The 16405-nt window shown below is 39.7% G+C and overlaps 1 protein-coding gene and 1 pseudogene across 2 annotated transcripts in view; one reads left to right on the top strand and one right to left on the bottom strand.

Moving 5' to 3' along the window:
- LOC308241432 (5-azacytidine-induced protein 2-like) overlaps nucleotides 1-16405 on the top strand; it is a 188295-nt pseudogene that overhangs the window by 99063 nt on the left and 72827 nt on the right. The window lies entirely within an intron of this gene.
- The window catches only part of LOC308255569 (uncharacterized protein), a gene marked incomplete at its 3' end in the record, with an annotated part of 82540 nt that overhangs the window by 28279 nt on the left and 37856 nt on the right, over nucleotides 1-16405 (bottom strand). Inside the window, exons 10-11 of the mRNA XM_080683184.1 lie at nucleotides 16023-16087; nucleotides 989-1025 (exon numbers count right to left, since the gene is read on the bottom strand). Of these exons, the coding sequence (XP_080539310.1) occupies nucleotides 989-1025; nucleotides 16023-16087 (102 nt within the window). The remainder of the gene's footprint in view (nucleotides 1-988; nucleotides 1026-16022; nucleotides 16088-16405) is intronic.

Raw genomic sequence — 16405 nt, 5'->3', positions numbered from 1 at the left:
GTTGAAGGACTGGAGGGTGCTTTAATTAGTTGCTGGGCTTCCATAAACTCCTGAAATTCTACATGCTTTTGATCCTGTCTATGGTACATAAAAATGGAAAACACCATCGCTGGCAGAGTTGGAAAAAAATAATACAATGAAAAATAACAAAAAAAGCAGAGAAGCCAGTAAAAAAATCAAGAAAAGTCATGGAGGAGGAAAAAAGGACTCTAAGAGAAAAAGAAAAAATTTCATACAACTAGGCAAAGGTACCAGCCTGAAGGGAAAACCACTGTGAAGTCAGTAAACAGAGAAATCAATTAGAAATATCCTCTAAATATATGATGAATTTAATTAGCAAAACATGGCCTATACATAGATATTATTACCTTACAGATAAATAATTCATCTCAAGAAAAATGAGTATCATTTTACCTAAAGACATGTGCCTGATTAGGCCTTGCTGAGGTAAAACCTTTGGTTCTGTGGCCATAGCTAACCAAGATGGGCCCTAAAAGCTTTGGTGGGAAAAACAAGGTCCTATGTATCACTACAATTGTCAAGGAGAGTAAGATAAATGCTTGGACTAACAGGGCCTCTTAGAAAAACTCTAACTCAGAGTTAACACACAATCAGATTTGGCTTTCTGGGTTGCTCTGATTTGCATCTGTATCTCCCTGGCAGAGTTACAGGGGAACTTATCAGAGTAAGTTGAGAGACAACAGAAAAATTTGAGATCCAAGCTGTTTGACAGTCAAACCATGGGTCAGCCTCTTGCTAACTATGGAATCATGGTCAATTCATTCACTTCCCTAAACCACAGTTGACTCATTAATAAAAAGTAGGCTATGATAGCACACCTATTTGCAGAGTTATTGTGATGACTATATAACACAGGTGAATTACATAATATAGAGTCTAGCCCACAATAGAACACTCTAGAAATGGTAGTTTCTTTTCTCTGTATTCCCATAGGTAACAAATTTTTAAAAAATCCATGAAATCCAACCTGCTTAAAAAGTCTTCTTCTTCAGAGATATCTTCCACTATTAAAGAAAAAAAAGTGAAATACATTTTAAAACAATAATAAAATATAGGACTTTAAAAGTACTGGAGTAGTGCTTTATTACAAAGTATCCTTTGGGACCACACCTTAAGACTATACTATAGTGAATAGTAATCATATTATTGGTAGTCCACTAATATATTAGTATATTCTCTTTTTAAATATACCAAATGCAAGAGAAAAAAAGAATGGTATCTATCAAAATTTGATACTTATCTGTGAACTGTTATTTACAATGAACATAACCCTAACCAACCCCATCATATTGACAGAAAATGGTATTGTTAGTAGAAGCAGAATCTATAATAATAAAAGCGTAATATGCTAATTAGACTGGACGACCTTCTGGACAAAGCCCGGGCTGGGAGGGCTGAGGCAAGCTGCTGCCCCTGCGAGGGCCAAGCTCCTTGCATAAATTTCATGCATCAGGCCTCTAGTCATAGAATAACAATGGCAAACGTAAAAGAGCATGAGTTTTCTGAACTTCTTCCATTAGGAGCAGTTAGTAAAGAGAACACCTCTCATGCAGTAACACAATACAGCTTCTCCAGCTCTTCAGTGAAGACTAGCCCGTTAGGATGAAACACTCCATCACAAGGAAGCTTGATTGCCAGGCACTACACTTTACGCACAGCAAACCAGGAAACAGTGTCTTCCTGGCCCCATGCCCAATTGCAACTTAAATAGGAAAGACCTTGGGAATCCAGTTGTATAAAGTAGAACTACTTGAGACTGTCTCTTTCCATTGCTAGAGAGTATCTGTTCCCACCTCATAGAGCAGGTGGAAGAGACCTTTAGTGCTCTGCAGTAGTGCGTGAGGTCTTTTTTCTCAACCCGCCCCATTAGGTGGCAAATGCCTAGAGAAAGTATGCTTTTTCAGCATGTGTGGCATATGTCATCAGATCCTATGCTGAAGAACAACAACAACAAACAACTAAGGACAAAGCAAGTCTTGGATAACTACATCCAATTACCTCAGAATTTTAATTTTTTAAACTTTTAAAAAGGTACTCAATGTCTCTTTCCAACTATACAAAAATCAAGAAAAGGCAAAATTATGGACACAGTAAAAAAGATCAGCGGTTTTCAGTAGTTAGAGAGAAGGGACGGTGGAATAAGCAGAGTACAGCAGATTTTCAGGGCAGTGAAAAGATTGTACATGATACTGTAATGGTGGGTACATGTCATCAGACATTTGTCAAAACCCATAGAATATACACCACCAAGAGTGAACCTTAAGGATAACTATGGACTTTGGTTGATAATGATGAGTCAATGCAGTCCATCCATTGTAATAAATGTACCTCTCTGCTGCAGGATGTCAAAATGAGCAAGGCTGTGTGTGTTTGGGGTTATGGGGTTTAGGGAAACTCTCTGTACTCTCCATTCGATTTTCCTATGATCCTAAAAGAGCTCTAAAAAAAAAGGCTTATCAATTTTTCTTTGAAAAAATGTATCTGCTATTAACATATATCAACATATTATTGCTATTTCAAAACACAGTCAGCTTGGAAATTATGATAAAGATCCAAGTATCAGAATGTGTGTTTTCAAAAATATATATTTTAATTGACTTCATAAAGGAAAGGAGAGGAAGAGAGAGATAGAAACATCCATTATGAGAGAAAATCATCTATGGCTGCCTCCTACATGCCCCACACTGGGGATTGAGCATGTACCCCTTGCACAGGCCCTGACCTGGAATCCAACCACAACCTTTTGGTTCATGGGTCAACACTCAACCACTGAGCCATGCTGACCAGGCAGAATATGAGTATTATCCCCACAACTGAGTGGAGCATGTGGAAAGCTATAAATAAAGCCAATGATTTGAATTGTACACTTGAGCAAGAAAATGACTGATAAAAATGATTGAATATCTTGCTTTATAATTACATATGGGGATTTAGTGCAATATAAATCAAAACTGAATCATCCATTTAATAAAAAGACACTTTGTGTTCAAATTTTAAGTCAGAAATTATTGTGCTGATTTTATCTAAAAATTATCTCAAAAAATTAATTTGATAAAAAGGAAAGTTTACAGTTGCCTAATATTGCCCTAGTAATTTATGTACAAACTAGAGGCCTGGTGCACGACATTTTGCATTGGGAGTGAGGGTTCCCTCAACCTGGCCTGCACCCACTCACAGTCCGGGACCCCCAAAAAGTCCTTAGCACTGCCGTGGAGGCTGGAGAGGCTTCTGCTGCTACCCCCACTGCGCTTGCCAGCCTTGATCTCGGCTTCTGGTTGAGTGGTGCTCCCCCTGTGGGAGTGCACTGACCACCAGGGCAGCTCCTTCATTCAGTGTCTGCCCCCTGGTGGTCAGTGCATGTCATAGCGACTGGTTGTTCCACTGTTCAGCCAATTTCCATATTAGGGTTTTATTATATAGGATCCTGTGAAATGTGCATCAAGAGTTACAGAAATAACCCACATTGCAAGCAATTATGGATGATGCAAATGAAACCACTACCATATTATATTATCATATTACTTGCTTTAAAAATAAGTTTTCAACTCAACATTAAAAATTCAGTCAGGGTTATACCTGATGTGCAGAAACATTTCATACAGCAAGCCTGAGACTGCTACCCTTAGAAAGTCCTGCTTAAATGGCTGCCCTTCAGTGGGTGCCTGAAAACCTGAATCTGGGGCGGGTTTCCACCTTTCCCTTCAATAAGACTATGCACACGCCCACACAGGGATGCACCTAGAGTGCCCAGCTCAGGTGACTGGAGAGGCTGAGCCACTGGGTCCTGCAGGACACCTACTACACAAGGCCACTCCAGCAATTCCAGGAGACACAGAAGCTCTACATAATACATAGAAACAAACACAGGGAAGCAGCCAAAATGAGGAGAGAAAGAAACATGACACAAATGAACAAAATGGAAGCAAGCAAACTACTGGATACAGAGTTCAAAACAATGGTTATAAGGTTACTCAAGAATCTTCATGAGAGCTTCAATGACTTAATGAGAGCTTCAAGCGACTTCATGAGACTTTCAAAGATCTTAATGAGAATTTCAAAGACATGAAAAAGGACCAGTCAGAAATTAAGCATACACAAGTTGAAATAAAGAAAATTTTACAGGGATCCAACATTAGAATAGAAAATTCTGAGAATCAAATCAAGGATTTCCAATATGAGGAAGCAAAAAACACCTAATCAGAAGAATAAAAAGAAAAGTAGTCCAAAAATATAAAGACAGTTTAAGGAGCCTCTGGGACAACTTCATTATTTCAAGAAATAATTACCGCAAGCTTCCCCTACCTGGTGAAAGGAAGAGACAAGTCCAGGAAGCAAAGAGATTATCAAACAAGTGGAACCCAAAGTGGCCCACACCAAGACACATTATAATTAAAATCCAAGACACAGAGAATCTTAAAAGCAGCAAGAGAAAAACAGTTGGTTACCTTCAAGAGAGCACCAAAATACAGCATATGTCTTGTTCCCAAATTCTCTCCTGTTTTAAATTTACTTAAATTGATTTCTCATAAAAAATTATGCAGGCCAGAAGGGAGTGGCAAGAAATATTCAAAGTGATAAATAGCAAGTACCTACAACCAAGAATAATCTACTTAGGAAAGATCTTATTTAGATTTGAGGGTCAGATAGAGGGCTTCACAGACAAGAAATAGGTAAAGGAGATTACCACCACCAAAGCAGTATTACATGAAATTTGGGGGTACACTTGAAGAAGAAGAAGGATAAGAAGAAGGAGAAGAAGAAGAAGGAGTAGGAGAAGGAGGAGGAGGAGGAAGAGGAGGAGGAGGAGAAAATGAAGAAGAAGAATGAACAATAAACCGGCAATAAGCACATATCTGTCAACAATTAAATCTGAAAATCAAAATAAACAAACAAGAAATCTAATAAACAAAATAAACTTATGGATAAAAGAGAATCAGAGGCATGTTTAATGGAATAGACTGATGACTTTCAGAGGAATGGGGGGAGGGAGGATGCAAAGGAATTAACCAAAGGTTTTATATGCATACTAGGGGCTCAGTGCAAGAATTTGTGCACCATTGAAGTAATTGTGGGCTGCGAGGCTGCAGTGTGCACAGGGGCATATTTTGGCCCATCCTCCACACCCCTGCATAGCCCCTCCTACCACCGCACCCCTGGTCCCCTATCTGTTGGCAGCCCCACTCTTGTCGCCATAACTTACACCTGCTGATGGCTTGGAGCTACTGGGGCTGGTGCCAGCAGCAGATGTGAGCTACAGCTGCTGTCCCAATCACCCCTCAGGAGTAGAGGGAGGTGGGGAAGCCCTCAGGGGCGATTGGGGAGGCAGCTGCCTCTCGCATCCACTGATGGTGCCGAGCTATCAGGACTGGCGCTGGGCTCTGGCAGTGGGTGCGAGTAGTGGCTCTGGTGCTGGCTGCAGGTGCGAATGGGGCCATCATTGGCAACAGGTGTGAGAGGCGGCTGCTGGCCCCAATCGCCCCTCAGAGCAGGGGGAGGTGGAGAAGCCCTGTGGGGCGATTGGGGCCGGTGCTCAGGCACCAAGAATTTTCAGTAACCACCAGAGGCTCACACCAATGACAGTGACCAACGCGGAGCGCCCCCGCTCACCTGATCCATCATCCCAACGTGGTGATGCTCACCATGTTCCAAGCTCTGCCGCCTACTGCTGATGCCCGCCATGTTCCACGCACACCCCTCGTGGTCAGCACATGTACTAGTGACCAGTTGTTCAGGTGTTCGTTTGTTCCACCGTTCAGTCTATTTGCATATTAGGGTTTTATATATATAGAGATATGCATTACTTGTGTACACAGACAATGGGGAGGTGAAGGCCTGGGGCAGGGTAGGAATTGGGTAGAGGGGAGCAATGGGGGGGAAAGGGGGTACATCTGTAATACTCTCAACAATAAAGATTAAACATATATTTTTCACAAGTGTTCTCAAGGATATGGAGAAAAGACAAGGCCTTGTGGAATGTTCATGTGATTGTAAATTTGTGAGTCACTGTGGAAAGCATCATGGAGATTCCTCAAAAAATTAGAAATAAAACTGCCATTCCACTTCTGGGTATTTATGCAACACAAACATAAAAATGAATTTGAAAAGGTATCTGCACCCCTATGTTCACTTCAGCATTATATACAGCAGAGAGGATATGGAAGCAATGTAGGTGTCCTTCGATAGATAAATGAATAAAGAAGATGTAGCATGTGTATATATATAAAATGAAATATTACTCAGACATAAAGAACAATGAACTCTTGCTGTTTAAGACAACAATGATGGACTGAGAAGGTGTTATGCTAAATGAAATAAGACAGAGAAAGACAAATATCATACAATCTCACTTACATGTGCAATCTAAAACAACAAAACAAACAAAACAGAACCAGATACTGAGAACAACCTGATAGTTGCCAGAGGGTATTAAGTTGAGGAGATAGAATAAATAGAAGAATATGAATGAGAAGTGCAAACCTCCAGTTATAAAATATATAAGCCACAGGGATCTAGTGTACAGCATAGGGAATGTGTCAAATCCTATATAATAAAAGGCTAATGTGTAAATTGACGGAACGTTGGAGCGACCAGTTGCTATTACACACACTGACCACCAGAAGGCAGATGCTCAATGCAGGAGATGCCTCCTGGTGGTCAGTGCACTCCCACAAAGGGAGTGCCACTCAGCCAGAAGCCCTGATCTGAGCACACGTCTGGTGAGCACAGCCGAACTTGCAGGAGCCTCTCCTGCCTCTGTGGCAGCACTAAGGATGTCCATCTGTTGGACATTCCCTGAGGGCTCCCGAACTGCAAGAGGGCACAGGCTGGGCTGAGGAACCACCCCCGCCAAGTGCACAAATTTTGTGCACCGAGCCTCTAGTATTGTAATAAGTTTGCACGTTGTCTGATGGTTACTAGACATATTATTGTAAATACCTGTGAACACATCTAAGGTATGTAAATGTCCAATCACTATGGTTGTACACCTGAAAGTAATATAATGTGTGCCAACTCTACTTTTTCTTTCAATCCTCACCTGAGAACATTTTTCTTTTAATATTTAGAGAGAGTAGAAGAGAGAGGGAAAGACAGAGAGAAATATTGATGTGAGAGAAACATATCAATTGGTTGCCTCCTGCACAAGCCCTGACCAGGGGCAGAGCCCCAGAGGAGTCTACAACCAAGGTAAATGCCCTTGACCACAATCGAACTCAGGACCCTTTGGACTGCAGGCTAATGCCCTAGCTGTCCAACTGTAACAAAAAGTTTAAGAGAGGAAAAAGAAACGCCTAAGGAAAAGCAGTTCTTCTGGCCTTTACATGTGAGAATACATGCTTTGTAGCCATTGCTAAATTAGCTGATCAGGAAAGCGGACATAAACACTGACAACCTCACAGCTGAAAAAGGTCGACAACTGGGGTTCTGAAGACATCATTGAACCACCAAAACAATCCTGGTTCCTAATGTTTCAGTCTCTGTTAATTAGGCCACCTATTATCTGAAGCTAAAAGTATTTTACCTATAAACACAATCCAAAAAATTCAAACACTTGGAAGCTGTATAGCATGCTATTAAACAATCATTGGGTTACCAAAGAGATCAAAGAAGAAATTAAAAACATCCAGGAAACTAATGACAACAAAAATACAACAATTCAAAATCTATGGGACACAATTAAACCAGTCCTGAGAGGGAAGTCTATAACTTACAGGCCTATCTCAAAATTAAAACAAGAAAAAATGGCAGTAAATCATCTAACTCTACAACTTAAAGATTTAGAAAGAGAGCAACAAGAAAAGCCCAGAGTGGACAGAAGGAGGAGATAATAACGATCAGAGCAGAAATAAATGACATAGAGATAAAAAAAATTAATAATAATAATAACACAAAAGATCAATGAAACCAAGAGCTGGTTCTCTGAAAGGATAAATAAGATTGATGAACCTCTAGCCAGGTTCACCAAGAAGCAAAGAGAGAGGACACAAATAAACAAATGAAAGAGGCAAAGTAACAACAGACCCCACAGAAATACAAAGGTTGTTAACAAATAGTATGAACAACTCTATTACAACAAACTGTACAACCTGGAGGAAAAGGACATATTCCTAGAAAAATACAACCTTGCAAAACTCAATCAGGAAGAATCTAAAAATCACAATAGGCTGATAACTACGGAAGAAATTGAAGCAGTCATCAAAAAGCTTCCAGCAAACAAAAGCCTGGGGCCAGACGGCTTCACAGGGGAGTTTTACCAAACATTCAAGGAAGAACTAAAACCTATCCTCCTCAGACTATTCAAAAATTTCAACAGGAAGGAACACTTCCAAGCTCCTTCTATGAGGCAAGCATCACCCTAAAACCTAATCCAGATAAAGACAACAAAATAAAAGAGAACTACAGGCCAAGATCCCTCATGAACATAGATGCCAAAATCCTACACAAAATTCTAGCAAATCGGATCCAGCAGTACACCAGAAAGATCATACACCAGGACCAAGTAGGATTTATCTCGGGGATGCAAGGATGGTACAATATCTGCAAATCAATAAACATGATAGATCACATAAACAAACTGAGAGATAAAAATCACATAGTCATATCAATTGATGCAGAAAAAGCATTTGACAAATTCCAACACCCTTGCTTGATAAAAACTCTAAACAAGGTGGGAATAGAAAGATCATACCTCAACATAATAAAAGCCATAGATGACAAACTCACAGCCAACATCATATTCAATGGGAAAAACTAAACCCATTTCCCCTAAGAACAGGAACAAAACAGGGATGCTCACTCACACCACTCCTGTTTGACATTTTACTGGAAATATGACCATTGTGATTAGACAAGAAGAAGAAAAAAAAGGCATCCAAATTGGAAAAGAAGAAGTAAAACTGTCCTTATTCACAAATGACATGATACTGTACATAGAAAATCCTAAAGAATCCATTAAAAAATTATTAGACTTAATAAATAAATTTGACAAAGTAGCAGGATACAAAATTAATGCCAGGAATTCTATGGCATTTCTATACACCAATAGTGAACTTACAGAAAGAGAGACTAAAAGAGCAATCCCATTTAACATTGCACCAAAAAAAATTAAGATACCTAGGAATAAACTTAACTAAAGAGGTAAAAGACCTATATGCGAAAAACTACAGGACACTGAAAAAAGCGATAGAGGACAACATAAACAGATGGAAGAACATACTGTGTTCATGGACAGGTAGAATCAACATCATTAAAATGTCCATACTACCCAAAGCAATCTATAGATTCAATGCACTTCCCATTAAAATACCAAATGGCATATTTCACAGACCTAGAATGAACTTTCCAAAAATTCATCTGGAATAAAAAAAGACCCCGAATAGCTGCAGTAATCCTGAGAAAGAAGAACAAAGTAGGTGGGATCTCAATACCAGATATCAATCTGTATTACAAAGCCACTGTTCTCAAAACAGCCTGGTACTGGCACAAGAACAGACATATAGATCAATGGAATAGAACCCAGAAATTGACCCAAACCACTATGCGCAATTAATATTTGACAAAGGAGGCATGAACATACAATGGAGTCAAGACAGTCTCTTCAATAAAAGGTGTTGGGAAAATTGGACAGATACATGCAAAAAAAAATGAAACTAGACCACCAACTTACACCATACACAAAAACCATAAAAATACTAGAGGAATCCACAGGCAGCAAAATCTCAGACATATGCCAAAGCAATTTCTTCACCAATACCGCTCCTAGGGCAATGGAAATTAAAGAGACAATAAACAAATGGGACTACCTCAAAATAAAAAGCTTTTGCACAGCAAAAGGAACCATCAACAAAACAGTAAGAAAGCCCACTGCATGGGAGAACATATTTGCCAATGTTATCACTGATAAGGGTTTAATCTCCAACATTTTCAGGGAACTCATACAACTTAACAAAAGGAAGATAAACCAATCAAAAAATGGGCAACAACAGAAACCAAGATGGCGGCATAGGTAAGCACCTAAACTGCTGCCTCGCACAACAATTTCAAAACTACAACTAAAAGACAGAACGTCTATCACCCAGAACCACGGGAAAGCTGGCTGAGTGGAAGTTCTACAATTAGAAGGAAAGAGCAAACAGCATTGAGGGGTGCACAAGCACTGAAAAGCTGAGGTACGGAGACGCGCGAATTGGGCTGGCGACGGGTGACTGAAAGCGCTGCTGTTTTCAACCCGAAGGGAGGTAAGCTCCCGATTACTCCGAACTCGTTTCTGGGGAGACGCGGGGGACCCAAACTCCTACAGGGAGAAGCTGGACTGTCTGCCGTGGGGTCGGAAAGTGAGGGTGGCTTGCTTGCAGGGCTGCGCGCAGGAACAATTGTTTATTGTGCTGGGGCGCGGGACGCGGGGACAGGGTCTGAGCCCCAGAGCCAGCTTACTGGCAGCCATCGCTGTTTGCCACGCCCTAGCCTAGTCACGCCCTGAGACCCAGCCCTGCACAATCTACGAACCCACCCAAGCTCCAAGCAGCAGCTTTAGCATATGAATGGCCTGCCCTATCACAGCTTAACCTAGCAAACTTGCAGCCCAGGTCAGACAGCTCCAAAACCTCCAAACTCCAAGCAAAGAGGAGAAAACTGTAGTTCTTGCTGTAGCTCCTGCTGGGTGGCCTCAGACAGTAGCTGACCTGCACCCCATTGGAGATCCAGAAGCCAGTGTACCTAGTGGTCAGTGTGAGACACCAGATTTCAACTCCTCACATCCATAAGTGATACATTCAAGAGGCAGACTCAGTGAGCACCAAAGCCCCACTGAAACAAGCCCTGCACCATAAGCGTGTCTCCAGCGCAGCAGTTCTTCCATTATAGACACAGCGGGTCCTCACAGCCAATTGGCCTGGAGGTCAATTCCTCCCAGTGTACCAACAGCAATCAAGGCTTAACTACACCAAGACTTTGCACTCAGCCCACAAAGGGGTGTACCAAAGGAGTCCACCTCAGGTGATTGGGGAGGCTGAGCTACTGGCCCCTATAGGTCACCTACCACACAAAGCCACTCCATCAACATAAGGAAGCAGCAAAATGCGGAGACAAAGAAACATGTCACGAATGAGAGAAATGGAGGAAAGCAAACTAATGGACGACATAGTGTTCAGAACCACATTTATAAGGTTACTCAAGAATCTTCTAAAAACCGCCGAGAAACTTGATGAGACCTTCAAGGACCTTAATGAGAATGCCAAAAAAAATGGAAAAGGACCAGTCAGAAATTAAGCATACACTGTCTGAAATAAAGAATATACCGAAACTCAACTGTAGATCAACGTACCCCAAGAATCAAACCAAAGATCTGAAATATGAGGAAACAAAAAACACCCAACCAGAAAAACAAAAAGAAAAAATCCAAAAATATGAAGATAGTGTAAGGAGCCTCTGGGTCAACTTTAAGCGTACCAACATCCGAATTTTTGGGGTGCCAGAAGAAGAGAAAGAGCAAAATATTGAAAACCTATTAGAAGAAATAATGACAGAAAACTTTCCCTACCTGGTGAAAGAAATAGACTTACAAGTTCAGGAAGCGCACAGAACCCCATACAAGAGAAATCCAAAGAGGACCACACCAAGACACATCATAATTAAAATGCCAAGAGCAAAAGACAAAGAGAGAATCTTGAAAGCAGCAAGAGAAAAACGGTTAGTTACCTACAAGGGAGCACCCATACGACTGTCAGCTGATTTCTCGGCAGAAACTATGCAGGCCAGAAGGGAGTGGCAACAAATATTCAAAGTGATGAACAGCAAGAACCTACAACCAAGATTACTCTACCCAGCAAAGCTATCATTCAGAGTTGAAGGTCAGATAAAGAGCTTCACAGACAAGAAAAAGCTAAAGGAGTTCATCACCACCAAACCAGGATTACATGAAATGCTGAAGGGTGTTCTTTAAGAAGAGGAAGAAGAAGAAAAAGGTAAAGATAAAAATTATGAACAACAAAATGACATCAAATACATACCTACCAACAAGTGAATCTAAAAATCAAGTGAATAAAAAATCTGAAGAACAGAATGGACTGGTGAATATAATAGAATCAGGGACATAGAAAGGGAGTGGACTGACAATTCTCAGGGGGGAGGGGGTGTGAGGGGTGCGGGAAGAGACTGGACAAAAAGCTTACACCTATGGATGAAGACAGTGGCGGGGGATAAGGGCATGGGGTGGGGTGGGGAATCAGGTGGAGGGGAGCTAGGGGGAAAAAAAGAGGAACACCTGTAATAATCTGAACAATAAAGATTTATTAAAAAAATAATAAAAAAATAAAAATAAATAAAAAATAAAAAATAAAATAAAATAAAAAAAAGGTTTAAGGTCAAGGGCAAAAAAAAAAAAAAAAAAATGGGCAACCGACCTAAATAGAAACTTTTCAAAAGAAGAGAGAAGGAAGGGCAAGAGACATATGAAAACATGCTCAAAGTCACTAATTATCCAAGAGATGCAAATCAAAATGACAATGCAGTACCATCGCACACCTGTCAGAATGGCTATCGCAACACATCAACAGAAGACAAGTGCTGGTGAGGATTCGGAGAAAGGGGAACTCTCATGCACTGCTGGTGGGAATACAGACTGGTGCAGCCACTGTGGAGAACAGTATGGAGTTTCCTCAAAAAATTAAAAATGGAACTCCCATTTGATTCAGTGATCCCACTTTAGGAATATATCCCAAAAAACACCAATCAGAAAGGATATATGCACCCCTGTGTTCGTAGTGGCACAATTCACTATAGCTAAGATTTGGAAACAGCCTAAGTGCCCATCAGCAAATGAGTGGATTAAAAAACTGTGGTACATCTACACAATGGAATACTATGCTGTGGTAAAAAAGAAGGAATTCTTACCATTTTCAACAGCATGGATGGAACTGGAGACCATTATGCTAAGCGAAATAAGCCAGTCAGAGAAAGATAAATATCACATCATCTCACTCATTTATGGAATATAATGAACAACATAAACTGATGAACAAAAACAGATCCAGAGACAGAGAAGCAATGATCAGACTGTCAAAACTCAGAGGGAAGGTAGGGGAGGGGAGCCTAACCAATGGACACAGACAACAGGGGTGTGAGGGCATGAGTGGGGGTTTGGAGGGAGCAATGTAGGGGATAAGGACACATATATAATACCTTAATCAATAAAGGAATAAAAAAAGCATTCTACTTGATAAATTTGCCAAGGCCTAGAGTATACAATCTTGTCCTTTCTAGAGTCTGTGGTACTAAAGACTTTCATAAGCCTGCCTTAGCTAGTCACTCACCTCATTGCCAACCATTCCTATTGCACACATTTTGCACCATCAAAGTGGTACTGCTCATAAACCCCGAAAAGTTCACTTGTACATCTCAGCCCTTGCACTGCTGTTCCTGCTGCCAAATGTGTAATCTCAATACCTGTTCCTCCTGCCAAGCATCACAATTATGCCCCGTTACCTGGACAACTTCTTTGTGGTCTGCATGATTATACCCATCCATATATTTATGTTTACTTATTAAAAAAAGGTTTTTAAATTTTGATGAGACAGAGACACAGAGAGAGAAACACTGGTTTGTGGTTCCATTTACTTATGCATTCATTGGGTGATATTGTTATGTGCCTTGACCAGGATCAAAACCACATCCTTGGCATATCAGGCACAAGTTAAGCAACTGAGCTACCTGGCCAAGGCCTCACCCAGATTTGTAAAACTCTAATCCTCACCATGGACTTAAAGAGGCTGACACATGCTACACACCAATACAAAAGAATAAACAAGGATAACTATAACCCCTAGTGTGCTCTGGCACCTAGTGAGCATGGAATAAAGTTAGTAAATAATAGAAATGACAATGACACTAACAGGCTCTTGAAGGGGAGAAACTGTGTTTTTAAAATTCTGCAACAGCAGAACAGCATTCAGGAACTAAAAGACACCTGAGAGTTAAATAGCAGACTATTAAGCCGAAAAATGAATAACTCAATTTTGACATTTACTTTTAAATTCTGTTTAAAAGGATGCAGAAATAAACCAGGGACAACTCTCACATATTATGAGCACCTTCCAGGTCAAAATGATATTTAATCTTTGTATTTTCTATAACTTGCAACACCAACTTACACAAGTCCTTTGAAAAAAGTCTAATAAGTTTTAGGTATCCTCATACAAGTCAGATTGTGCAGTGAACTAGGTGCCACATCTGGGTAGCATGCTGGCATTTTTGTTATTATGAAATATTTTATACTTTTATTATAATTTGTTGAGTCCTGAGTTGGGCTGTTTGAATATTTATTATGATTATCTTTTGACCAATGGCAACAGAGCATCTTGTTCTAATGAAATTAGTGTCCTTACAATTTTCCAAGAAACAGAAGGTAACATCTTATTCTAATAAAGTCAACGTATCTTATTCTCTTTTGACTTCTGAGGAAGGAGGTTAATAACACTGAGCCCTAGTTGGTATAATATGTAAAATATTGTAAAGTAAAAATTTTCTAGATGTAATTTACTTATCAAAATTAATTTTCATTTGTAATGCTAACAGCAAGACACCCATGAAAAACACACATGGTGTCTAAATAAGACAAAGGAATATTGTTTGGGCAAAATAAAAAGGATCCCAAATCAATTATATAGAAAAGATTCCTTTATTAACTTTTGGTTGAGAATATGTTTGTATATTTTCAGAAAACAACTCCAAGACCATGTGGATTCCTGCAACAGAGAGGAATTGACAGGTCTGTTCCAACCAGGAAAACAAGAGGAGAAACAGTCCAGAGATGGAAATGCTGATGACGCCTTGCCACGCTAGCAGTCAGCAGCTGTGCGTCGCAGCAGGTTGCCTAGGACCAAACCAGAGAGGGTCGGACCTGCATTGCCACCATGTGCCCACCATCCAGATATCATTGCTGACATGTATACATAAGGAACTGTTTGACATTGAAACGGGGACTCAGAACGGTTGGACATTGAAATTGGGACTCAAACATTTTTTTGTTATATGTTTATTTCTAGTCTGCAGAGGCAAGATTTTTTAAAGGAAAGAAATAGGAAAAAAATAGATACAGAGGCAAAGAAGCATTGAACAGACTGTCAAACTACAGCGGGAAGGCAGGAGAGGTTGGGGGGGGTGCTGTAAGAGATCAACCAAAGGACTCCTATGCATGCATATAAGCATAACCAATGGATACAAGACACTGCGGGAAGGGGGTGGGGGGGCAAGTAAAGGCATGTACTGGGGAGTAGGGGAGGCCGGGGGGAGGTCAATGGGGGGAAAAAAAGGAGATATATGTACTACTATTTGTAATACTTCAAACAATTAAAAAATAATAATTAAAAAAAAATAAAAAGGAAAAAAATATGTAAAATACCCTGTGCTTCTCAACAGGCATTGCCTTTCTGACGTCTGTACTATGAGTAGATATCCTTAAAACACAATCTCATTAGGAGTGTTGCACACTGGCTAAGTGATATAGCTCTTAATGTTTGCCATTTGTTTGTGGTCCCAGGAAAGTATTGTAGAGTTCCTAATATTAATTACTTTTTAGTAAGAAAAAACACTATGTGTTACAAGTATTCATTTAATAAATATAATCCATTTGCTGTAAAAACTAAGCAAAGATCCATTTTTAGAAAAAGTCCAATTTGGTATAATGTGACTATAATAGAAACATACAATATCCTAACTTAACATCTTTTTTCTTGTTTACATAAAAATATCATATGGGATTTTAGGGGTTAGGACTACATAAATGAACTTCATTTCAAATAATATTGCACCAGATTTTATATTACTTAGAATTAACATTTTTAATCATATTGGCTACTATTCTATTAAGAAAGAGATTAAGCAAAGCTACACATACAACTTATACATTGCTTGGTAGTTTTTCACTGCTCTTTCATTATCAAAACTCCCTTACTCTTACTTCATCTATGGTAGGAGCACCAAGAGTAATTCTCTATCAAAATTCTTACCAAAAAGGCTACTTTCCAATGTTTGGATTCTTCCTTCTTCATAGTCAGAAGTTAGCTGTTGCTTGCTGTGTACAATAAATGGGGATAAATAATATTACTGTATTAATATGTATGTAAAAATATTTTTCAAATACAGTAAATTCTTAGGATATTTCAGATAATATCAGAGCTAATATTAAAACTTTAATTAGACCATACACTTCAAATTTATACGTTCTACAAACTTTTTAGGAACCATGAAATTTTTTAAAAAGAATGTAAATAGTCCTGACTTGAGTGCAGTACAGTTCAGTTAATTAAATAGAGTCAGCTTCACATAATGGCAAGTGTCTTGAACTCAGACATCCTAGTTCTATAACCAACAGCTATTTATTCTCAAAGGA

This window comes from Plecotus auritus (assembly GCF_963455305.1).
Source record: "Plecotus auritus genome assembly, chromosome: 1".
Classification (NCBI taxonomy): domain Eukaryota; kingdom Metazoa; phylum Chordata; class Mammalia; order Chiroptera; family Vespertilionidae; genus Plecotus; species Plecotus auritus.
The sequence above is the reverse complement of the archived record's forward strand: the minus strand, read 5'-3'. Positions and strand labels throughout refer to the sequence as shown.